Source organism: Perognathus longimembris, chromosome 1 (genome assembly GCF_023159225.1).
Source record: "Perognathus longimembris pacificus isolate PPM17 chromosome 1, ASM2315922v1, whole genome shotgun sequence".
NCBI lineage: Eukaryota > Metazoa > Chordata > Mammalia > Rodentia > Heteromyidae > Perognathus > Perognathus longimembris.
This window is the reverse complement of record NC_063161.1, coordinates 132,786,082-132,810,895: the sequence shown is the minus strand read 5'-3', so window position 1 is coordinate 132,810,895 and position 24,814 is coordinate 132,786,082. Positions and strand designations below refer to the sequence as shown.

At 47.1% G+C, this 24,814-nt stretch overlaps 1 protein-coding gene across 1 annotated transcript in view; it reads right to left on the bottom strand.

Annotated features, from left to right (window-relative positions):
- Positions 1-23,937, bottom strand: part of Ccdc180 (coiled-coil domain containing 180) — a 51,359-nt gene extending 27,422 nt beyond the window's left edge. The window contains exons 1-21 of the mRNA XM_048348298.1: positions 23,863-23,937; positions 22,811-23,001; positions 20,895-20,983; positions 19,228-19,337; positions 18,353-18,481; positions 18,159-18,269; positions 17,940-18,035; positions 15,495-15,658; positions 14,011-14,130; positions 13,142-13,221; positions 11,811-11,899; positions 11,026-11,148; positions 9,486-9,659; positions 8,187-8,302; positions 7,008-7,134; positions 6,850-6,889; positions 6,209-6,726; positions 4,484-4,713; positions 3,215-3,390; positions 2,033-2,213; positions 1,117-1,263 (exon numbers count right to left, since the gene is read on the bottom strand). Of these exons, the coding sequence (XP_048204255.1) occupies positions 1,117-1,263; positions 2,033-2,213; positions 3,215-3,390; positions 4,484-4,713; positions 6,209-6,726; positions 6,850-6,889; positions 7,008-7,134; positions 8,187-8,302; positions 9,486-9,659; positions 11,026-11,148; positions 11,811-11,899; positions 13,142-13,221; positions 14,011-14,130; positions 15,495-15,658; positions 17,940-18,035; positions 18,159-18,269; positions 18,353-18,481; positions 19,228-19,337; positions 20,895-20,983; positions 22,811-23,001; positions 23,863-23,931 (3,080 nt within the window). The 5' untranslated portion in view covers positions 23,932-23,937. The remainder of the gene's footprint in view (positions 1-1,116; positions 1,264-2,032; positions 2,214-3,214; positions 3,391-4,483; positions 4,714-6,208; positions 6,727-6,849; positions 6,890-7,007; positions 7,135-8,186; positions 8,303-9,485; positions 9,660-11,025; positions 11,149-11,810; positions 11,900-13,141; positions 13,222-14,010; positions 14,131-15,494; positions 15,659-17,939; positions 18,036-18,158; positions 18,270-18,352; positions 18,482-19,227; positions 19,338-20,894; positions 20,984-22,810; positions 23,002-23,862) is intronic.
- Between the last annotated feature and the right edge of the window lie 877 nt (positions 23,938-24,814).

Genomic DNA, 24,814 nt, shown 5'->3' with positions numbered 1-24,814 from the left:
AACCCTAGCTACTCAGGAGGCTTTGATCTGAGGGTCACAGTTTGAAGTCAGCCCAGGGAGCAAAGTCTGTGAGACTCTTATCTCCAATTAACCACCTAAAAATCAGAAGTGGAGCTGTGGCTCAAAATGGTAGAGTTGCTAGCCTTGAGCAAAAAAACTCAAGGACAGCTCCCAGGCCTAGAAAGAAAGAAAGGAAGAGAGGGAGGAAGGGAAGGAGGGAAGGAGGAGGGAAGGAGGGAGAAATGGAGGGAGGGAGGGAGGGAGGAAAGGAGGGAGGGAGGGAGCGAAGGAGGGAGAAATGGAGGGAGGGAGGGAGGGAGGGAGGGAGGAGGAAGGAAGGAAGGAAGGAAGGAAGGAAGGAAGGAAGGAAGGAGAAGGAAGGAAGGAAGGAAGGAGGGAAGGAGGGAAGGAAGGAAGGAAGGAAGGGAGGAAGGGAGGGAGGGAGGGAGGGAGGGAGGGATGGGAGGAAGGAAGGAAGGAAAGGAAGGAAGGAAGGAAGGAAGGAAGGAAGGAAGGAAGGAAGGAAGGAAAGAAGGAAGGAAGGAAGGTAAGCTTTTCCTCTGAGAATTTTCAAACACAAATCAGATTTCATATACATTTGCCAATTGAATTCATGTTCTCCCAAGTAATCCAACAAACTTCAAGCAAAGAATTTTAATTGGTCTTGTGTAGGTAATGCCCTAGCTGTCCAGCAAGACAAATAGTAATTCTCTCTGCAAGGATTCCCTCATCAACCCAAGTCTCAAAGACTGTCATAGATGAGATCCCAAGATACATAAGTGTCTTGTAGTGGGAGGAAAATTCCCAAGAAAACAAGATAACACGAATGAGAACCAGAAACCCATCAGAGAACAGAAACAATTACCCTACACACAAAGACCCCAGATGTTAGAACTATCCAAAAGAAACTATAAAAATAACAAGGGTCAGATGTTCAAAGAACTGAAAGAGAAGCTTGACAATATAATCAGGGTGCTGCCAATTTTGAGAAACAATAAAATAGAGCTAGGAAGAGAGCTAGGAATGCAAAGTTGAATGGATTTAAACACGGGGGGGGGGGAAGTTAAGGGGAAAACCAAGGCCACCTCCCTCGGAGGCCCGGATGCTGGTTCCCACCTGCAGCGCTTGATGAAGTCGATGTTAGTGTAACGCAGCTTGCCTAGACTCTCCTCCAAGTACTGCCGGAAACTGCGCAGGGACACCTGGATGACATCCACGTGGCTCAGCAGCTCCCGGTGTAGTGTGTTAGTAAGAATGACTAGCCTGTGGGGAGAGGAGAGAGGCAGATGGTGATGGGTGACCAGAGAGCTGAGAAATGACCTGAGCTTTGCTAGCGTCCTGGCACACGGTGCCCACACACCACTGTCCAGCTTCTCTGTGTGGCTCAGGAATACTAGAACGGATGTTCCAAGTGCCAATGTGCCTGCCACAGTGTGTCACTGCATCAGAAGCATGACCTGTGCCACCAATTTGGTCAAAGAATCTCAGGTCCTGGCTGGATCCTCATTCTGTCGCTGACCCCTGGCAACATGGTTCCCTCACCCCATGCTCTCCCAGAGAAAGCCCTACAAATGTTCTCTTCACAAGGTCCATCTGAACCCAGCTGACCCCCGCCCCATGTGCCTGGAGGCTGCAGGAAGGCCCCATTCCATGCTCCTGAGTGATGTCTCTGAAACCCCACCCCACCTCATTGGAAAAATTGACCCCTCCTACCTTCCTCCATCCCACGATAGGGTGTCTCTGTGTTCGTGGCAAATGCACCCTTCTGTAGGAAGTCCTTCTTGATCCATACTGAGGCAAAGTGGTTTTAATCACCATGGACATTTCAGGGTACAACATTTCCACCCTCCCTTCACGGCCTATGTGTGTGAACCCTCTTTTCTCTCAGTCTGCTCACTCTCCACACTGATGCTATCTGCAGAGTTTGGCTCTCTGATGCTTGGAAAGAAATTAACATCTCCTTTGCAAGCAACAGCCTGGCTGGATTTCTAGAACCAACTGCAGGGAGGAGGAAGACTCCCTAGCCCCTTACTTTTGGCTCTTGGTGGCATTCAAGAAGATGTGCTCCATGTCATAGATCTTACGGCGGAAGTACTTGCTCCTCATTGCTTGTTCTTCTTGGAACTGGCAGAACATCATCCTCTCCTTCTTTAATGTCTCAATGATCCCCATGCAGTGGTTGTTCAACTGCTCTTGGTGACGCAAGAGTTCAGCTGTAAGAGAGTGAGGAAAGCAGGGATCTGCTGGGAGATCCCTTCTTGGATCAGTGCCCACCTATTGCCTCTCCCAGGCCAGCTAGAGAGGGTCAAGGTACCTTGTCCTGCCCCCGCTGCTCTCACCAGGGCTAGGGCTGGGAATGGTCTCTGACCTCAGAGAGTTCAATATAAGTAATTCAGGGTCTTTCCATGGTCAAGAAGCTCTGCTGAGCTAGGATATCCCTGCCTGCTGCAGAAGAGGCAAAACCAAGAGTCCCAGGGGCAAGATGAGGAAAGGGGTATAGGGGTAGGGAGCTGGAGAGTGTGTGGACATAGGAAAGAAGATTTGGATGGATCACATGGGGAGTTCTCCACTAGGTGGGCTATGGTGACATGTGGAGTATGATCAAGAAAAAAAGATAAACAAAACAGTGGGTTATGGAAGGATCTTACTAGAATCGTGTTCTACCAAGTAATGGAGCTTACTACCTAAGGGAGAAATGGCATGTCTTTTTAAGTATGACAAATGATAAGGTAGGAATCATGGCCTCCACTTTGGGGTGCCAAGTCTTGTACCAGGTGTTCCTGATTCCATGATGGCACCTGTAAACTCCTGCAGGTGAGGGAAGAGTTAGAGGGGTCCAGTAACTGGCTTAGAGTCATACAGTGAGAGAAACTGAGTCTGAGAGCTCTGATTCCTGAGCTAGAGGCTTGCCTCCAGAGCACCCACCATGTTAGTGTGTTTCTGAAACCCAAGAGCTATAACAGAATAACACTCATTTCAGCCACTTAATACCCCGTCAGAAAACATTTTTTAAATCTCAAATACAGATTCTTAGTACTCTTTCCCTGCAGGTCAGAGGGGTAGAAAATCTCATGCATTCCTGAACATTTCCAAGAGGAGGTGATCATATGTTAAGTGAGGCAAACTGAGGCAGCTAACAAAACTAAGGGCACAGGACAGCATGTATTAAAGGGGGCTTTGGAGACAGGGTGGGCTTTCCCAGGCAGGGTCACACCTGCCCTGACATTATGGATGTCCTTCTCAATATGCTCTAATCTTGGTCTGTGCAGGTGCAGACGCAGCTCCAGCTCAGAATCCAATTCATGGATCTTGGTGGCTACAATGACCCGGGCACTGAGTGCACATTGGTCAAACCATTTCTCAAGGTGATCAAAGAAACCAACTCGAAGTCTGGGAAGAGAAAAGTAACAGTCAGGGCCTCCTGCCCACAATCATGGCCAGTAAGAGAGCTTTTTTATATTTTTTACCTTCCTTCTTAATTTCTCAAGTAGATTCTGTCTCATTGTGTAGGTGGAACACCATACATTTTTCTGGACCACTTCCAGGGGTGCACTGACTGTGAAAACTTTTTACGTATGCCAAGGGGTAGAGGCATTTCTACAGGATGAATGCCCTGAACTAGAGCTAATGGATCAGTTAAAATACATTTGTAGGTTTCACAGATAGGGACAAACTATTTCCATTGGAGGGCAACTTGTATTCTCACTAGCAATGAATAACAGTTCATGTTTCTCCATAGCATCAGAATGTATGGTCAAATGTTTTCATTTTACTAAGACTGAGCATATGTTCATGTGTTTAATTCTGCTTAATTTCCTGAAGACAGTATAAAGCTGTAGCAATCATGCAATGTGGAGTAGTTGTGCAGGGACAGATGCAGAAAAAGAAAAACAGAAAAAAGTCAGTATAGAGGAAGTCAGTATAGGGAGAGTTTCTCACTAAATGGCTCAGAAGTTCTAGACCTGCCTGGGATACACAGTAAATTCTAGGCTAGCTTGGGCTACGTTGCAAGACCCTGTCTTAAAATAGTAACAAAAACACACTAACAAAAATTATGGGAAACATCTTGATTCTTCATTGTTCTTTTTCTATTTTCTGCAATGATTCTGTAAAATACCATACATGAAATATTCAGATCTATGGTTTGTATTTATAGCTTTTGCAATAAAGGAAAAAACCCTAAGATAACCAGATATACTAGTAAATAGAATCAAGGATTATGTAACAGAAAAAGAAGTGCTTCTATGCATAATGCCTAGGCCAACAGAACAGCCTGGGATGGATGGTAAGGTCAGTCCCACTGAAGGTATCTGTGTCCACAAGTAATTTGGGGGTATTTATTATTTTTTATTGTGTTTTTCACCCTATCCTCCCTCAGTTACCTACCTTTTAAACCTACCCAGCTTAAACTAATGTTTAGTTGAATCTCCTTGTGAATAAAACTCAGAGCAAGAGAATGAGAATACAAAGATTTTCTACTTACCGTTTCTTAATGTTTAAAATAAGTTCAGATGGAATTATCACGAACTCTGTGAACCTGGTGGTGAAGGAAGTGCTAAAGTACATGGCTGGAAAGGAGGAATGGGGCCTCTTGAATTTCTTCTCTTCTTTTTTCAGGGATACATAGACAAAGTAAGTGTTGCCGCTAGAGGTTGTGAAGGACTCCAAGTCTTCCTGGAGTTCCTCAAACGGATTCTCTTCCTTGACTTCAGCCTATGCAGGTAACAAGGCTTGAGAGTCAACATCATCTCATATATTTGAGAATGCCAATACTTGGTAGCACAGATTATAAACCTGTCAGTCAAATTTCCTGTAACTGTTACACACACACACACACACACACACACACACACACACACACACACACACATACACACACACACACAGAGTTTTTAATCTTTGTGATGCTGGAAATTTGGAAATTGAATCTAGGGCCTTTTGCCTGCAAGGCAACTACTCTGCTACTGAGCTATATCCTCAGCCCTGTAATGCTTTTAAAATTGAGATATTCTACATAAAGATTTAGGTTCCCTTTTTCTTTTTGTCAGTTCTGGGGCTTCAACTCAGGGCCTGGGTGCTGTCCCTGAGTCTCTTTGTTGTCAACAGTAGCACTCTAACACTTGAGCCACAGCACCACTTCTGACTTTTTCTAAGTATTTCTTTGAAGTTAAGAGTCTCACAGACTTTTCTGCCCAGGCTGGCTTCAAACTATGATCCTCAGATCTCAGCCTCCGGAGTAGCTAGAATTACAGGTATGCGCTACTGGTGCCAGCTCCTAATTTCTTTTAAAACATCAAAACATATGCAAATTCTGAGCCTGCATTCTCTTCATTTGTCATTTTTCACTTGGCTTTCCGTCTTTTTCTCTAACCTATCTGTGGACATCTGAGTTTGGGATTCCTGTTCACAAAAGAGGTTTCATATACCAACTCTCCCACAGTGATAGAGGAAAATAAGTCTTTTGCCATTCTGCCATTATGGACTTGAAGCTACGGTTTTGTGGATTTTGAATGTATTTTGGAGACAAGATCCAGTCATAAGAGTCACTGCCCAGCAAGCATTCATGGAGTTTGTCTGCGTCTTTTGTGCTACAGAAATAGTGAGCAGAAAGAGAGAAGTATACAAGCTGGGCTGAAGCAAGAGAGGCTGAGTTGAGCTGTCCAATAGAGAGGAACTGAGGAAGAGAGACAAACATCCAGAGACGAAGGCAGAAAGTCATGTGGGGTGACTCCATAGTATGCTATTCCAGGAGAAAAAAAAATGAATTTTAAGAATTATTGTCGTGAAAGACAAATTAGATATCTGTTGACAAAAAAAGTAAAAAGGAAGAAATACTTTATATGGATTTCAATAGAAATTTTACCATTAGAAACTCTAGTTTGGCAGGGCACGAGTAGTACATGCCAGTAATCCTACTAAGGAGGCTGAGATCTAAGGATCATGGTTCGAAACCATCCCTGGGCAGGAAAGTCCATGAGACTCATCTTCATTTAACCAACTACCAAAAACAAAAAAATAGAAAGGAAGCTGTAGCTCAAAGTGGTAGATTGTTAGCCTTGAGCAAAAAAGCTGACAGACAGCATCCAGGCCCTGAGTACAAGCCCCATAACCAAAAAACCCTAGCTTACATGAGGGATACAAGCAGAAGGAACATAGCAACCTTTCTCTGTATTTGAGAATGAACCATTTACCGGCTTACCTCAACTACAGATAAACTCTCCAGCTCTACAGTAGTTTCCTCTTTCACCTCTTCCTTTACTTCCTCCTCCTCTTTTTCTTCCTCCTCTTCCTCTTCTTCCTCCTCTTCCTTCTCTTCCTCCTCTTCCTCTTCTTCCTCCTCCTTCTCTTCTTCCTCCTCCTTGTCCTCTTCCTTTTGTTCTTCTTCCTCCTCCTCCTCCTCCTCCTCCTTCTCTTCTTGAACCCTCACATGTTCCTGGTTCAAGGATAGCCCCAAAGGGAACTCTCCTTCACCCTTCATTTCTTCTGATTCAGGTGCAGAGCTTTCTCTGGGCGCATCCACCTGGTCAGTCTGTGAAAACTTGTACTGCTGGCTTGGTATCTCTTCCGTTGCCCAGGTCTGTTGACCTTTTTCTTGGATTTCTTCTGCTGGTTTTGCAGAAACTGTCTCTTGACTTAGGCTTTCTTCAGCAATGGTCATATCCACTTTTGCCCTGCGCTTTTTCTTCTTTTTGCTTATTTGCTGCACCAAGTTATTTTTCTGTTCATCTGCTGGTGACCAATATCAAAACACAAGAAGGCAATGACCAGGGTGGCCTGAAAAGAGCCCGCGATACAGATATCCAGGAGGAAGAAAGCCAGAGACTCTGATTTCAATTGCCAAGGAGTTACCTGGTTTCCTGACTGTGAAAACGACTTCTCCGGCCAAGTTCTACAAAGAAAAACCATGAGTTACTGAAAAAGCGGTATTGATTTTCTCCAGAGTGCCCCTTCCAGGGGGATCACTTGTCTTTTAAGTAAAATAAGACCCTTTCCTCCTTTCTCCCTACCTGTTCAAAGACTTCACGAACGAAGAAATGTTGGCTGAGGTTGGAACTGTAGTTGTTGAGTTCTTTCAAAAGGATCACTGGGTACTCCATTACTTCCTTGGTCAGGAGGCCATGAAAATTCTCAAATCTTGGAGAGAGAGAGGTTGAGACCACTGCTTAAGGGAAGGTTCAACTGAGTGGAAGACCCCAGCCAGGAACTCTGTCCTTGATCCCAAGGAAGTAGGCTACCATCTAGCAATGACTGCTTCTGGGTAGGTGTCCCTTTCACAGAAATAGTCCTAGGTTTGTTTTTACTATTTTCTGATCCTATCAGAAATACCTGCTCTCTATACAAAATCTAGAAAGCATACAAGACTTTTTTTTTTTTGGCTTGTAATTTGAGCTTCTTCTTTCTTTCCACCCTTCTAACCTTGTCCCTAAACTTTACCTCCATTATCCCATCAAACCCTCAAATATTTCAAGGCCCAGGATTTTGATCTGCTTCTCCAACAAGGAGACCAAGGCTTGCCCAAAGTAATACTTCTGGTTCTAAGTATTGCAATGAATTGTAGTTCAATTCCATTTCTGTGAATGATCCTTAAAGAATTACTTGCACAGAGTGAAGTATAAAGAAGTTAACAGAGAACTCTAACACTGTACTAAGAAATTGGAGCCAATAGGAAAAAAAAGCTAATTAATTGAGAGATGGTTAAATAATGATGAAAACTATATTTATAAACTTTTCATGGTTACTTATTGAAATAATATCTGAAGTTTATGGAACAAATTGTATGCTATATGTGTGTATATACAAATGTGTATACATACGTTTATAAAAGGATTAGCTGGGCAGGAATGAAAGGTGAAACTTCTATATTTGTAGCGGTTATTTTTTTTCTCCCCTTTAACAAACAATATACATGTTTAAATAGTTCAAAGGAGAGGTCAAGTTTTTAACCTTTCAAACCACATTGCCCTGAAATTTTCTCCACTAATGTTGCAAAATTCTCCCTGGAAAGTTCTGTGTCAGCCCAAGCAAAGTTGCAAAGCACCATTATAGTCTCCAGTATTGGAGGCATGTTTTTTTTTTTATCTTAAGCTTGCTTGGGAACACCTTGGGGCCCTATGCAGGTGAGGCTGCCAGTAACCTTGCATGTGAATCTAGGCCATCCCTTGTCTTCTGGGGACTGATCAGCCTACTTGGATTGTATGCTCTTCAGATAATGTTTGGCCTTTTCCAGGTGTATTCTTAGTGCTTCTTCATGGCTTTGCTGCCTCAGTTGATCCAAGAGCTTATCCAGTTGGGCCTCCAGGCTCTTGATGGCCACCCAGAAAACAAGAGGAAGAAGATATGAGCTCCTAGAGCTCTTACAGTGTGAGCAACATGCAGAGCCCCTGCCACTGGACCTGAGGCAGGCCTTAAACGCGCACCAATCTGTAACTGCTCCCTCTCTGCAGTATAGGCTCTGGGGTCTTCTCTGTTTCTGGAGTATTCCTTCCTGTCTATTTTATTAACAGAGCTCAGATGGGACTTTTCATGGCCCTGTCTCTCATTCCCTTATACTTGACAGATTGGGCCTGTGCTACACATGCCTGAGGCACCTGCTCCTGATCTCTTGACTCTGTGGCGGGCACCACTGTCAATACTGGAGCTCCAGCTACCAGCATGGAAGCCCCCCACCAGCACAGGCTGCACCCTCTAGCCTGGAGGAGCCTTGCCTGCTGTGTTTGGGTCAAGCCAGTTTCTCCTGAAAAAACACTTCTGGAGAGTTACACTTCAGTCTTTACTTCTCAAAGAGGTCTGCTTCCATCCTATGTGAGCAATGGGAACTTACTTGCATGGCCCATGTACCTTGCCCCTCAAAACATTTGTATTTCCTGTAAGGCTGGTCACGTAATTCTTTTCTTTGAACACGAAGAACAAAAACCATTCTCTATGTACAGGAGTAAACAGTGATTCATGAAACCATGATCTGATCAACTCCTTATTTTAACCACTCAGAACACTTCCCGTTTAGTCTGTCTGCTGCCTATTTGTCTCTCTGATGTGCATTCACAGACAGGTTTGGTTCTAAAACATAGGTGCATGGCTGGGTATGGTGGTGCATGCCTGTTAGAAGGCTGCAGGCAGCCTGGGTAATAAAGTAAGTTCCTGATCTAGTAGCCTGAACTATAGGCTACTGTTTTGTTTTATCTGAAAGCAAAAACAAAAATAAGAAAAAGCCTACAGTTGTGACCTCGCTCAAGATTTCTGCTACTCCTATGATCAAGGCAAGTCTCAGTTTCCTCATCAGTACAGGTTTTATAACTTAAAGAATTTACATTTGGAAATGGCATTACAGAAGAAGAAAAAAGAATTTACATATGGGTATAGGATCTACTTGGGGGTTTTGGTTTCTTGGCCCATGCATGCTGGCTGCATTCACTGGGCTGGGTTGGGAAACCGGCAACCTGAGCCCACCCCTCCTCCCTCCTGGAATTTGCCCAGGGCTGGAGCACCTGGCTCTCCAGGCTATTTTTCTCTCGAAGTTTCTCTATCTTCTTCTCGAGCTCCACCTCTTGCACCTGAAGCATGTTCTGGTGTGTCTCCCACAGCTTTGCAGCCTCCTTGAAGTACCTGAAGAGGTCAAAGCTCTGCCCCTCCGTCTGCTTGGCCAGGATCTCGAAGGAACTCTGCAACCCAGAGCAGGGGCTTTGAAGGCCCACCAGCCCAAGCCAACAGGAGGGCCCAACCCTAGGATAGAGGTTACTGCTTGGGTGCCATCGCTCCAAGTCAGCTCTGGGGCACTTTGGGCTTCTGGCCCTCCATCTATGGCATTGTATACCATACTCACCTTGGCCTGAACAACAGGACACTTCCTACGAGAGAATACCTTCAGGGCCCAACAGCCACCTGCTGTTAAATCTTCACATACCTATTGATGCTTGGTTAGGTGTTGGTAAAACTATAGACTTCGGACTAAATTTGGTCCTCCACCTATGTACGTGTGTGTGTGTGTGTGTGTGTGTGTGTGTGTGTGTGTGTTGATCCTGGGTCTTGAACTCAGGCCATGGATGTCTCTGAGCTTCTTTTTGCTCAAGGCTAGCACTCTTCTTTTTTTTTTAAATTTAATTAAATTAATTAATTAATTTTTTTGCCAGTCCTGGGCCTTGGACTCAAGGCCTGAGCACTATCCCTGGCTTTTTCTTTTTCTTCTTCTTTTTTGTTTTTTTCCAAGGCTAGCACTCCATCACTTGAGCCACAGTGCCACTTCTGGCCATTTTCTATATATGTGGTGTTGAGGAATCGAACCCAGGGCTTCATGTATACGAGGCAAGCACTCTTGCCACTAGGCCATATTCCCAGCCCAAGGCTAGCACTCATGAGACTTGAACTATAGCTCCACTTCTAGCTTGTTTTGTGACTAGAGATAAAGAGTCTCACAGACTTTTCCGCCTGAGCCGGCTTCAAATTGTGATCCTCAGATTTCAGCCTCCTGAGGAGCTAGGATTACAGGCATTAGCCACTGGCACCTCACTCCACCTGTTTTTGTTTGGACCTTTTTCATATGCAAATGATATGAAATTCAAGTTCTAATGTCCCTCAATAAAGTTACTAGAACATAGCCACACCCTTCATTTCTGTCCTGTCTTGGGCTATGGAACTGCCCATTACAATGGGCACCTGGTGACCTACACAGCTAAGATGCTCATTATCTAGCCCTTCACAGAAAAATGAGTGTTGCTTCAGGCTCAGTATTATAAACCTCTTGGGGCTGGAGCTTCTTGCTGCTTCATGCCCTCAGCACCAGGCCAGTGAGAGCTCAGGTGTACTCATAGCCTGAGTTTCTTTTCCTAGAGTCTGGGTTGCACTTGTCTCTGGTGGCTTTGAGGCCAGCATAGGGGGTCTGCTCTGGGAGGAGCGGTGAGGGCTCAAGAGTGGACATATGAGGGACATGCAAATTGGAAGAGCCCAGAGAGAAACCCCCCAGTTTCCCTCTAGCCCAGCACCCCCCAGGGTGATACTCTCCACCTCGAGTCCCACCAAACATGCACGCACATCCAGGAGCTCCAGCTCCTTCTCCACCTTCTTCTGTAGCACTCCCACCATCTGGAAGAAGGTAGGGTTCACCAGGCTCTCTGCCTCCTCCTCACTGAAGGCCTTCCAGTCCAGAAGCTGCCTCTGGAGGGAGAGCAAGGCCAGGCCTGGCTTAGGGCTAGGAGCACTACTGCCCAAGTGTCAATCATGTCAGGGCCAGTGGTAGTGCAAAGCTGGCTGGTGGATGTTCCTGGAAGCAGGGGAGGGCCCTTGGGGCTTAGGCATGCTTCAAAATGACCAGACTTTCATGTGATTTTCATCTAAACATTTTTACTAACAATGCAAACAAAGGACAGTTTGATTAAATTATCTCCCTACTCCAGAAAACCTGTCCCTATCCTAGAGGATGCTGGGAGGGAACTCGCTGTCTCATCCTGTCATAAAGATGGCAGGGAAGGCAGAAAGAACAGTGGCACTGGACAGCTGGGACACCACTATATATGAAAAGGGAGTCCTGTAACCTCCATTAATGAATAAAGCCCAGCGAAGTATAGCAGCCAGAGATTATACAACTCCATCTCCCAAGGGCTTCCTGGAGGAAGTGATGCTGTACTAAGCCCCCAAGGGATGACAAGACAGCTGAGAAAGGACTGGCAAAAGGGAGCCAGAATGCCCATAGCCCTGTGGGTTCCTGGGGCCTGGAAAGAAGGAAGAAAAGCTTATAGGCTGAAGGGCATGGGAGAAGGGACACATCAAGTCCCAGCACCTTAGTTCCTCTTCCCAGGCCTGCAGGGAGAGGTGCTCACCTTGCATTCCTGCACATGTGCCAGGCACTCCTGCCATGTCGTCTCATACAGAAAGCGGATCCTCATCATGGACTCTATGTGATAGGTGTCTTCAAGGGCAGAAGATTAAATGGGTTAGCTGCTCTTCCAGGAAGAAGGGGAGAGTAAGAAAGAGGAGAGTCCCCAATGTACAGTGCCTCCGTGGTGAAGGTGAAGGTGGATTGGCAGTCCAGATTTTCATCAAGGGCTGGTATCTCCCTCCTCACAGAGTTCCCAGCACCCCAAGATAAGGAATTCATAGTGGTTTGTGCCTGTAATGCTAGCTACTCAGGAAGCTGAGATCTGAGGATCAAGGTTCAAAGCCAGACTGGGCAGAAAAGTCCCTAAGACTCTTATCTCCAATTAACTGCAAAAAGTGGAAGTAGAGCTGTGGCTTAAATAATAGAGTACCAGCCTTGAGCAGAAAACACCAAGCAAAGCATGAGGCTCTGAGTTCAAACCTCAATACTGGTACATGTATGCTTGTGTATGTGCGCACGCACGCATGCGCACGCACATGCACATACAAACATACACTTCATGGAAGGAGCTTGTCTCTGTTTTGAGTGTTTCTGATTTAGGAGTACTTCTAAGTCATCTCACACTATAACAGGACCTCACTGCTTTGCTGTGCGACTCAAAAGAGATGGATGGGTTGTCATAGATCTAAAGCAAGGCCTGGCAAACTCTTTCCATTTGGTTTCACTTGCAGCCACTGGCTTCCATTGCCGCTCAAAGCAGTCAGTAGACAGTATGGGACCTGCTAAGTGTAGTGGTGTCCCAGGAAAACTTAAAAAAAAACCTGGCAGCTGGCCATGGGCCAGCAGTGTAACAACTCTTGTTATAGAGCATTTTCAATGTGTGACCAATCATTCTCAGTGTAAGGCCTTGACCTTCAACTGTACACCAATCCCACGAGATAGGGACCATTATGATTTCTACATCCTGATTGTATGGAGGACCTGAGATGCCATGACTTTCCCAGGGTCAGAGTGGGGATGGATTTCTGGGTTCTGACTGTAAGGTCTGGGTTCTCAGACATGGCTCCAGAGCCATCATCCTTGGAGGTAGTAAAAGGAGTTGTCTCTCAGTCTCCCATGCTGGGGTCAAGAGTCACTGTGTAGTTGGCCCAGCTGTGGGCTAGGCAGTGAGTAGGGAGACTCTGAGAGGAGAGAAAGTTGCTTCATGACTTCCCAGTGTTCACTCTCCCCCCCCCCCCACTTCCACTGATAAATGGCCGGGGGCCCTAGCTCTGACATGCTACTACTTGAAGTTCTGGAGAGATCTGGATGAAGCCAACAAGCAGGGCTCACCTAGCTTCTTGTTCATGGAGTGGAGAGAAGAATGCCACTCGGTGAGCTGGTCTTTGTTATAGTTGGGGGGCAGGAGGTCACTGGGGAAGAAACATGACAAGTTGCCACACATGCACAAAACATTCACTGGGCATGATCTGTAAGACATATATTCCGAGTGAAATACTGGAAAGGCTGATGGGGATCTCCCGGTAGCTGAAACGTATCTTACAAAAAAGGTCTTGGGAGGTACTAGGGGCTTGAACCCAGGACCTGGGCACCATCCCTAAGCTTTCTCACTCAAGAGTGGCACTCTACCACTTGAGCCACAGCTCCACTTCTGGCTTTTTGGTGGTTAATTGCAGATAAAAGTCTCATGGACTTTCCTGCCAGTGCTGGCTTCAAATCTTGATCCTTCCAACTCAGCCTTCTGAATATCTAGGGTTATAGGTGTGAGCCACCAAGAGGCCAACTCACAAAAGGTTTAATAAGTTTGTTATTTAGGAAACAAAAATGAACTTCTAAAGAGTCTCTAACAGGTCCCCATCTGATGGCAGCTGCCCTGACTTTGATCTCCTGGCCTCCAGTGCCAGGACCCTGTGACCCATACCTCCTACCATGTCTGAACAAGGTCCTGGCCCTCTGGCCAATGCTTCCTGTTGAGCTCTTTAGCATGGCCACCCGGAGCTGCCTTCTGCACCCAAGAGATGCTCTTTCTAGCCATCAGGGCTGGGATGCCTCAGAGCCAGTTCTAGGAAGCTAGCTCAGCACCAGAGCCCCAGTAGAGAGATGGCTCATCTGGATGACAGAAGAAAGACTAGGTCTCATATCACCTCCCCATTGGACTTCTAAAAGCACCAATCCAAGTGGGCAGCCCCTCCTGCCCATACCATAGGGTGTCCAGATGCTCCAATCGCTTTTGCTGCACTTCACGCTGGGTCATCAGCATTTGCTGTAGTTCTTCCTGTACTGCTGGGGGGGTCTGGACATGCTCACTGGCCATGTACTCACTGCATGGCCAGACACATTGGCACCATGGAAGGAGAGGAGAGGAGGGCTGGTCAAGAGGGGAAGGAACCCATAGCAAGAACAAATCTGCCTTACACTACACAACCCCCTACACAACCCGAGTCCCCCTCTAGGACACTGGGAGTAGGAAGAAGGTGGAGGGAAGGAGAGAGGAACCCTCACTAACAGCCCAGAATCAGTAAGCTCAGTTCCACTGGGGTCCCGAGCACCAGCTGACTGCTCTGTGACCTTGGCCTTGGGCACATTCTTTCCCCACTCAGCTTCTTCTTCTGTAAAATGGAGTCTTGTGAGGGGAATCTTCCATTCATGAGGTGATGCAAGCCAAGCTCCTGACCTTGTGTTTATCTCATGGAAATAAATACCCAGGAAAAGGACCATTCACAGCAACCTCCCAGGTCAGCTACAGACAGGCATTTTACATGCAGTACATTCTGGGGTCATCCCTAAAACTCTCATCACAGGTCCATGAGATGCCTGTTTTTACAGGAAAAGACAGGTTGTGAATGCCCAAACATTTGATTGAGGTCATGTGGAAAGCCAGATACAGTTAGGCTATTTTTTTTCTTTCTCCACAGCCAAAACACCACTTGTCTGTGGAAATCATACTGCTAAACAGATGAATGTTTTCATGAGCTCAGAGAATGCTCATGAAATAATGCTCATTAAGGAAATAAGAAGTAAGGGCTGGGAATGTGGCTTAGTGGTAGCCTGCATGAAGCCCTGGGTTCAATTCTTCAGTACCATATACACAGAAAAGGCTGGAAGTGGTGCTGTGACTCAAATGGTAGAGTGCTAGCCTTGAGCAAAAGAAGCTCAGGGACAGTGCCCCAAGACTGGCACAAAAAGAAAGAAAGAGGGGGGAGGGGAAGGAAGGAAAGAAAGGGAGGGAGGGAGGGAGGGAGGGAAGGAAGGAAGGAAGGAAGGAAGGAAGGAAGGAAGGAAGGAAGGAAGGAAGGAGGGAGGAAGGAAGGAAGGAAGGAAGGAAGGAGGGAGGGAGGGAGGGAGGAAGGAAGGAAGGAAGGAAGGAAGGAAGGAAGGAAGGAAGGAAGGAAGGAAGGAAGGAAAAAGTGAAATGCATTATGTGATATGAGCCTAAGAAAGCCTGGGAGAAAATATACTCAAGTATTACCTGTGCTTTTTGCTGTGAGGAGGGATTATTAGTGACCTTTAAGTATTTCCCCCTAGAAATCTTTATCTGAGTTTAAAAAAAGAAAGCACAGGATAACAGCTATCATTTTAAGTAATGACACAAAGGGTAGGAGGAAGCTACCCTTGGCCCTTGTAGCCCCAGTGGGCAGTGGGTGAGCTAGGGGTCGGTGCTTATGGATGGGGCAGCACCACTAACCTGAAGCTCTGTAGTAGAGACTCCTTCTTGAGACTCTTCCAGGCATCCACCAGACTCCGCCAGCGGTAGCAGCTGTTGAGCTCCTGTTGCAGTGTAGCTTCCATCAGGTTGACAGATAGCCGGGCGATGGCCCTCTGGTTGGCTAGCAAGGCATGATTCATGATCTGCGGTCACAGATGAACACAGCTGTAGATGGGGCACGCTCTCTCTGGTCAGAGCAAGGCTCAGTTAGACAGGCAATGAGAGCCCAGGGCTGAGTAGAATGGTGGCAGACTCTGAAGACTACTGAGCCCCATCCGCAATTATCAACTCTACCCCTAACTCCAAAACGATATCAGGTCATTTCATAGAGAAGGTGGAGAAAAATCCCATCTACTCAGGAGGACTGGGACTTGAGGCCAACCTGGAGGAAAACATTAGCAAGAAAACAGTCAACAAGTCTGGCATGAAAAATGACTATAATCGCAGCCACATGGAGGCCATATGTAGGAGGATTGAGGTCTAGGAGGATGGAGGTCCAAGGCCGGCCATAGGCAAAAATGTAAGGTCCTACCTGAAAAAAAGAACTAAAGCAAAAGCCAAGTGCTGCATGTATGGCTCAAGAGGTAGAGTACCTGTCTACCAAGCGCAAGTAGTCCTGAGCTCAAGTCCCAGGACCATCAAAAAATAATAATTTAAACTATATAAAGAAGGGAAGAGCTAGGCGATCACATGTGCTGGCTGTGACCCACGGAGGCCAGAGCCAGAGCCTTCTTCAGCTGTCTTCGAAGCCAATCCCACTTGCAAGCCCTCAGACAATCCTTAATTGTGTGGCATTGGTCTGCCCTTTCGTCACCCTGTCTCCTTAAATGAGAACAGCTTCTCCCACCCTTCTGAGCACATTCCCCAGGCTTAGAGGAAGCCCTGCCAGGCTCAGCAGGTAGAATGTCCAGTCCTACTTTCCTTGGAGGCAGGGCTTGGCAAGCATCTTCTTATTTCCCAGGGCCACAGCTGTGCCATGGGGAAAAGGCTATGCAAAGCACAGGAGCCTGTGAAGTTCAGGGCGCTAAGCGTGGGCAGTGCAAGCAGTGGACACTAGTTGCTACCGAAGAAGAATAACCACAAGGGAATAAAACAGTGATATGCAGCTGGACACTGAAGAGTGACTGTTCTGAGAGGTACAGAGTCTAAACTTTAAGATGCTCACTTATTGCAAAAGATAACTGGAACTGGCTGGCCTTCTGTTGTCATCCTCCTGACCAGTCCTGGTGATTAAGTGTTGTCTTTCTCACTTTATGGATGAAGGTATTTTAGGCCCAGGGCTCATTACCTGGCAAGCTCAGCCCAACACAAGATCAGGAAACCCATGGAAACCAAAATGTACTTCAGAACAGCCAAAACAAGAGTCCTTTTACATAGCAGAGGGCTCAGGCTTTACTCTGGCTTTGGAGATATTGAGAAAAACCTTGAATTTCTTTTTTTCCCTATTTTTTAAATCACAACAACAGAAGCTAGAGATGTTGGAGGTGAAGGGGTAGAGCCAGGATACAAGTGTGGTTCAGCAATAGACACCCATGGCCAGTGGGAGGAAAGTCAAGGAAGACCAGGAAGCTGGGTGCAGTGGCTCATGCCTCTAATCTTAGCTACTTGGGAGGTAGAGATCTGGAAGATCATGGTTCAATGTCAACCTAGGGAAAACATTAGCCAGACCCTATCACAGTTGATAGAAAGCTGGGCAGAATGGTGTACATTTGCCATTTCCCCCAGGCAGGGAGCATAAATAGGAAGATTCAGATCCAGGCCAGTTAAAGCATAAAGGTAAGACCTTACAAAAACAACAATAACAACGAAGCTGGGCACTGATGATTTACACCTGTAATCCTAGCTACTTGGGAGGCTGAGATCTGAGGACAATGGTTCAAAGCCAGCTTGGGCAGGAAAGGTCCATAAGATTCTTTTCTCCAATTAACTTCCAAAAAGAAGGAAGTGAAGCTATGGCTCGAGTGATAAAATGCTAGCACACATACACACAAAAATAACTAAAGCAAAATGGCTGGGGGCCATGGCAAGTGATAAAGGGCCTGAGTTAAAACCCTCATATTGCCCCCTCCTGACTTAAGTGCCCACTACACTGCACACTGGAGGTGAGACAGGTAAGTGCTCAGTAAAATCACCAGTACTTCCCAACAATGGATCCACATTAGATGTTACCACAGGGAAGTGTGCTATGTAGACTTTACAACAATTTCTACTCAAAACACAATCACAAAGACTTAATTGCCAACCTAAGAGTCCTACCTACATTACTTAAACATACTACAGATCACACACACACACACACACACACACACACACACACACGCACACACACACACACACACCCCATCCCTGAGACACCAGGCTTATAGCACCCTAGGGTCTTGCTCCTTTTCCTGCAGGTTGTCCCTGCCCAGGAAAGCCACCCACCATGGCTTCTTTATCCATCAGCCTGTACACATCCGGCTGCATGAGGTAGGATGTTTTCTGTATGATCTCCACATATTTTGTCAACACGCTCTTTAGCTGGAGAAGACAAAGCGTCACAGTTAGGGATTCTCATTTCCTGCAGCAATCAAAAGAAACAAAGATACCCAACAAACCCTGCAAGCAAAAGCCATCAAGAAGCCCCATCTAAGGCTGCCTCACCTTAGTGGCTCGTGAGGCCTCCAGCGAGAGCAGTGCCTCATCCAGCTCCTTAATCTCCTTCTTCTGGAGCAGAAACATCTCAACCACCTTATCCCACAGGTCCAACAGGGTCTGTGCAGAGGAACTTGGTCAGGCTGGGAGCTAGGACTAGAATAGGGGGTCATGTGCAGGCCTCAACACGAGGGAAGCCTTACGTCGATGGAATAGTCCTCAAGATTGATGTCGCCTTCAATCTTGTTGAAGAGACGGTCAATGTCTTCCTCAGACTCAGAGATTTTGTTTGATAAAGTTCGCCCTGTCTCCAAGATGAGAGGTTCCATTTCCTGCAATAATAGGCCAGAAGGATGAGGGCTGTGGCATCAACACCTCGGGCAGGCCTCCTGCAGTGGGGAGGGACCAGGCCCCAGCCCTGTCTCAAAAATAATCGTTAAGATTGCTGTTTAAAGGAGGCTAGGGTAGGCCTGAAGCCAAGGAGCATATGGGTGGATATAAGGCTGGCATCTAGGTGAGATGTTCTAAGGGCATGGCTGGGGAGGATGTTCTTGGTGTAGGATTCATAGTAGAGAACAGGAGTCAAGGGAGACACGAATCAGTAGAAGAGACCAGAGAGAGCTGGCAGGGCAAAGATTAGTTCCATTCGGGCAACATTCTAGGTATATATAGCAACTCTATAGGTGAGTTCTGGAATAGGAGCAATGTTAGGAAAAGCATCAGGTCCCAGCAGTGGTGGGCCGTCAACTGAGGACCCTTCATCAGTTGGGCCAGCAAGAGACCAAAGGCTGGGCTTTGGTGTCACCCAGAAAAAGAACGCTTTCAACGTGGCTTCCTAGTTAGGCAAGACCCTAAGGCCTATCCTGCAAAATGGAGAAACAGCTGTTTACTTTGGGGCTTTGATAAGAATTAGAGGAGATGTGCTCACAGCCAGCCCTTCTAATAAGCCACTCAAACATGGCTATGTCTTGGTGAGCCACTGAGGCCCTCCTGGCTAGGGAGGAGGAAGGAGGTGAAGGGCAATGACAAACCTGCCTCCTCTTTGGAAGCAAGCAAGAACCACCAAGAGGAGTCTCACCATGCCTATCTTGGCGACCTCCTCCTCAAAGCTGGCCAGAGCATTCTCGTGCCTCTTCCTCTTGGACTCTTCTTGTTCTTGAAGGACAGAAATGTTTGTCTTTTCAGGAACTGTGGAAAAACAACAGAAGCGATGAGGCTCTGAGAGAAAGAATTGCTCCCTGGAAGGATTTTGTACACAGAGAATACCTGTACCTTCAGCTTAGGTGCAGAAGCTAGACCCAAAGCTGGGCCAACAGGGGCTTAAGGAAAGAGAGAAAAGACGAAGGTGACCTGTGAGTGCTGTTGAGAACAAGGCACAGGCATTTAGTGTCTGTTGAGGAACCAGCCATGTTTCTCAGTTGTAGAGCATCTACGAGGCCCTGGATTTGATCCTCAGTATAGAAGAACAAATCAATCTATCAGTATATTATAATATTTTTTGTGCCAGTACTAAGGCTTAAACTCAGGGCCTGGGCACTGTCCTTTAGCTTTTTCACTTAACACCAGCACTCTACCACTTGAGCCACAGCTCTCAATTTTATCTTTTTGCTGATTAACTGGAGCTAAGAGTCTCACAGACTGTCTTGTCCAGGCTGGCTTTGAACCTCAATCCTCAGATCTCAGCCTCCTGAATAGCCAGGATTAAAGGCATGAGCTACCATTGTCCAGCTTCATTAATACTTTTTGAAAAAAAAATACTTTAAAGGCACAAATACATATACATGTGTTTTTCAAATTACAGTGGTGTTATGTCCTGACAAAACCATTGTAAATTGAAAGTATTGTAAGGCAAAAATACATTTACACTTGTATTAAGTGTATTAAACATCTACCCAACATCATAATTTAGGCTAACCTATACTAAATATTCTCAGGACACTTACCCTAGCCTATAGTGGGCAAAATCATCTAACACAAAGACTATTTTATTAAAATGTTTAATATCCCATGCAAGCTCTACTGAAAATGAGAAACAAGATGATTGTGAGGGCCTGCTTTTGTACTCTGAAATACTGTAAGTGTAACCATAGTAAATCAGGAAGGGGCTGTTGTGGAAATAAGAGTTCCACACTGGAGAGAACCTAGCACACATTATATACACTCGACTACTTTTCGGGCTGATGCCAGGAAGGCAAAGTCACTGCTAGCCTTTTGTTGTAGGAACAGGGGTTAAAGAACAAAGTCAGTGACTGAGCAGGGTACATTAATCCTTGACCCTTAGCTCAGGCTCTGCTCAGCCCCACATCCACCTGGGAATCTGGATACTTCCTGGGTTGGCAGGCTTGGAAGCTCTCTGGGGAGAAGGAGGGTGCTATTATAGAGGGGTAGTTGTGCTTTATGCTTCATCTCCCTTTGTTCTTCTATAGTCAGTAGAAAAGGGCCTCCATGTTGACATAAAGTCACAATCACAAAAGGGAGGAGGAAGAAAACAGAAAACATGGTGTGAAAAATGTCACATAAAATCACATGCAAATGTTTATCCCAGGAAGTGACCAAGTGACGACCGTGTAGGTAACCAGTGGCTCCCCTTGCTCCCTTTCCAGAGAAAATGTTCAGGAAGAGAATGGGAGACTAAGCATGGGACCCCATAGGAGTGGCAGGGCTGCCTCAGGGGAGACTCTATTGCTCAGGGGTTGTGCTGCCCAGGGCGGGCCTGCCCTTGGGGGTGACTGGAGGGAGGCTCACCGATGTTGGGCATGAGGCCCCACACTTCTCGAGCAGCAACAGTGTTCTCACTCTCTTGTGCTTTTTCCTTCCTGGCAATTTCCTTTTCCCTGAGGAACAGGTAGAGAAGAGTAAGCCCTGAATCTCCAGCCTCACCCAGGACAGCCTAGGCAGTGGCTATAATCCTGGCCCGCCTTGATTCCAGAAGGTCTGGAGGAAGTGTCCAGGCTCCCAACAAATGCTACCTGAGCATCTTCAGCCAGCAGACACTGCAGGTCCCTAGATAAGGGAGTCAGGTCCCTGCTCTGAGGTACCAGCCATTAGCCCTTCCCAGGTAGACAAGGGTAATGGGCCCTAGACACATGGGAAACTAAGGATGGAAGCGGGCTTAAGCAGCCCCACAAGCTCTTGGCATACATTCACATTTGCAGCCAGAGTAACCCTGGTTTCCAAGAGAAGGCACAGGCTGTATGCCCCGAGCAGAGCTGACACACCAAGAATCATACAGCTTGGATATGGGTGGAAGGAGCAGGGATCCCAGGACAAACTGTCTCATCAGGGAAGATGGAAGAACAACAATTGGGACATTAGCTTTAGAATAAAATCAATCAATGCCCTAAGGGGCAATCACCACTGAACCCTCCCCCTGAAGTTCTCTGTGACCACTTCCGTTCCTCAAGGCCCTATATAATTAGTGGTTTCCAGCCATCTTCTCACAAGTCTCTATTGTAGGTCCAATAGGGAGGATTGCAGGGCCTGGCTGTAGCTGCTGGGGTTCAGGCAACCCTGCAGAGTTCTTCAAGGCCTTGTTACTCCAAATGCCCCTGACCCAAAGCAGCACCATAGGAGCTCATGGGACAGTGAGAACTGTTGTCACCTCTGTCTTCTTACCCACTTGCCCCAGACTTGGGGACTTGGCCTACACTAGTGGTAATCTACCCCCCTTCTGTGGACTGCTCTCTGCCTTCCCAGGGACTCTGCCTGGGTGCATCTGCCCACATACAAATGAGGTGGCCTTTCTGTGGTCTTTACTGGCCCAATTTGCAAGCACCTCTCCAGAGGCTGGAAGAAGACAGGACATCCAGCTGTCATTCATCTGCTTATCCCAATCTGGCCTGAGAGGGCTGACTCAAAGCAGAGGCAGAGGCAAAGCAGTAGCAGCCAGGGAGGTGTGTGAAGAAGCCCTGGGGTCAAGAGAATGGACAGCAGTGCCCAAGTGGCCTTAGCAAGAGTGACTGGCATGGACAGAAATGGGAAGGTCAGAGGCTCAGGAGGGTAGGAGAAAACAGAAGTTTTTCCAAGACTCTTGGCCCCATGAAAAGTTGGAAGGCAGACACAGGGCAATGTCAGGAGAGGAGCAGTGGCTGAGCCAGGCTTCTTTACAAGAAAGGAGAGGCCTAGGATAGGTGAAAGCTCCATAGTTGATACTTGAGAGTGAGGAAGAAAGCTGGAGGGAATGGTGCAAGGAGGCCAAGGCTAAAATTTGCTGTTCCCCAACCCCTGGGAGGCACCTGGGCAGCCCAGGACAGTAGAAAGATTCTGTTTGAGGCCTATGTTCATGGTAAATAGGGGACTATAGGATGGGGGTTTGTGTGGGTGGAGGACATGGAGAGAGAGAGAGAGAGAGAGAGAGAGAGAGAGAGAGAGAGAGAGAGAGAGAGCTGCTGTTGAGTCCCTAGGCACTCTTGAGACCTCAAGTTCCATGGGCAGGATTCCCATTTTCCATAGAGCCTGGCCCTACACATTCTGTAATTATTGAAGGAAGAAACAGAGAAATGAACAATCTATCCAAGGAAGGGTTACTACCTTTCTGTTTCAGAGGAGGCACCTGAGATTTCATTCCTGCCTCTGGCCCTTATCTCCACTGAGTTCTTGTTGAGTCTCTGAAGACTGAGGTAAACCAGGCCTAAAGGGCGTGGCCTGGTAGTAGGACCTACCTGTAGAGAACAGGGTTTTCTGTGACCCCATCATTAGGGAGGCTGTGCAGCCACTTCCACTGCCGAGGGGAAATTGTCTGCCCTTCAGCAAACTCTATCTTCTTCATCAAGGGTAGCCCATCACTCTTTGAGGTTACAGGATGCACTGTGGGCCGATTTCTGCTGGCTGCCAAGGCCTGGACCAGCTGCACCTGAATCCATGGAAGACAAGGAACAGGGGCTCTGATCAGACCTGCAGAGGCCCCAGTACTCTCAGGCTGACTGTAGCTGTTTTAGAAGGATAGGTAAGAGCCTGCCACCAGGAGGGTACTTTGCAGGGAAACTAACCTCCCACCCCTTAAAGAAGGGCTCACCTCCCCCTTTAACAGGCATCCAGCCACTTCAAGAAAGGCATGGTTGAAGAAACTTAAATGAGGATTGTGATGCTCATCTGACTTTTCTTCATAGTTATAAGGATCTGGGAAAATGGAACTATCCAACTATAGGGAATTGGTCAAGCAAAGATGGCACACGACTTTGAAGGAAACAGAAAGCATAACAAATGCTAAGAAAGTCATTATTGCTTACAGGGAGCAGGAGTGTATGAGCAATTTAGTTGTCTCTGGTTTCTTTATAGTTTTATAACTCCCCAAGTTGATAACAGTAAGGAACTTCAAAAGAAGGGTTAGAGGTTTGCAGTTTGCTTTTAAGGTCTCATTTGGTCCATACAGTGCATTAGGGGACAAGGCAATTTTCACAGGGGCCTCTACATGGGAGGTCCTCAATGAGGGGAGAGGTAACACTTTGAGGTGTATGAATGGCTGGGTGGAAAAAGTTCACTTCAGGTTTCCTAATTTTCGAGAATAAGCACTCTAGTTTTCTATTAGTATACTGGAAGAACCAACAGAGATTATTTTCAAAATCGAAGCAACGCCAAAACCCTTATTGCATTAGATTCTCCCGGGGAATCTAGACAGAGGGAAACTTGGGGTGGGGGTGTGTGTGCAGAGAGAAGTCTGTGGTTAGCAGAGGGAAGGGGGTGGAGACAAGGGGAGGGGTGGGGGCAGCCCTACCTCAGCCTCGAAGATCTGCTGGTAGACTTTGCCGCTATGAACCTTGGTCACCTTCCCCACGGACGACATCCTGACCGCTGGCGTCCACTCCTGCCTTACTTAGTCCAGGAAACATGGAGGGGGCGGGGTTAGAGGGTGGCTGGGAGCCTCACGCTGGGGACCGGCTCTCTCCTCCCACCCCCACATTCCTGCACGGGGCGCAGGTCCCAACAGGGTCTTTCCGGAGGCGAAAACCCCAGAATTACTTTATGCTTCAGGCTACCGGGCATCTCTGGGGAAAATCAAAGGGCGGGGATTGGAACTCAGGTATAGGACTGTACCCCCAGCTTCCAGGTGACACCAGGAAGGCCAAGTGAAGGTAAGCAGCAGCCAGATTCTGGCCATGCTAATTAGGCGTCTACTCCCTAATCAGGTCTTCCTATTCCTTCCCTCACCCCCTCGCAGTCGCCAGCAACAGCCACTGGACGTTCCTCGGGTCCAACACACTGGAGAGAGGCCCGGCTTCGGGCTGGCTACCTCCCTACCTGCGGAGAGCCCGCTCAGGTTCCCCCTCTAGGGATCCCGCGGCCACTGCGGCGAGACAGGACGCTCCCGGTCTCCTAGGCAACGCGAGGGGCGGGGTCTGTGGCCAGCCCACACGCTTCCCACGCCCCGGCCGTCTCCCTGAGCACCCGAGAGCGCCACCTGGAGCAGTGAAACGTAACTGCTTCCTGCGCTGCTCATTTCTTCTTGGTGCCTCAAGGAAGACCCTGGGTTGTAGGTGGGGTTAAATCTATCGCCAGTAACAGAAAGTCCATCCTTATCTACTCTTGTCTTGGTTAAAAACCTTGACCGCGATGCATTGTACTCACACACTGGCATATGGAAACGAAACCCCTTTGCACAACTACTTAAGCATAATAAGAACAAGTCAACTTAAGAATGAAATCAACCCACTCAGGGAGGCAGCACA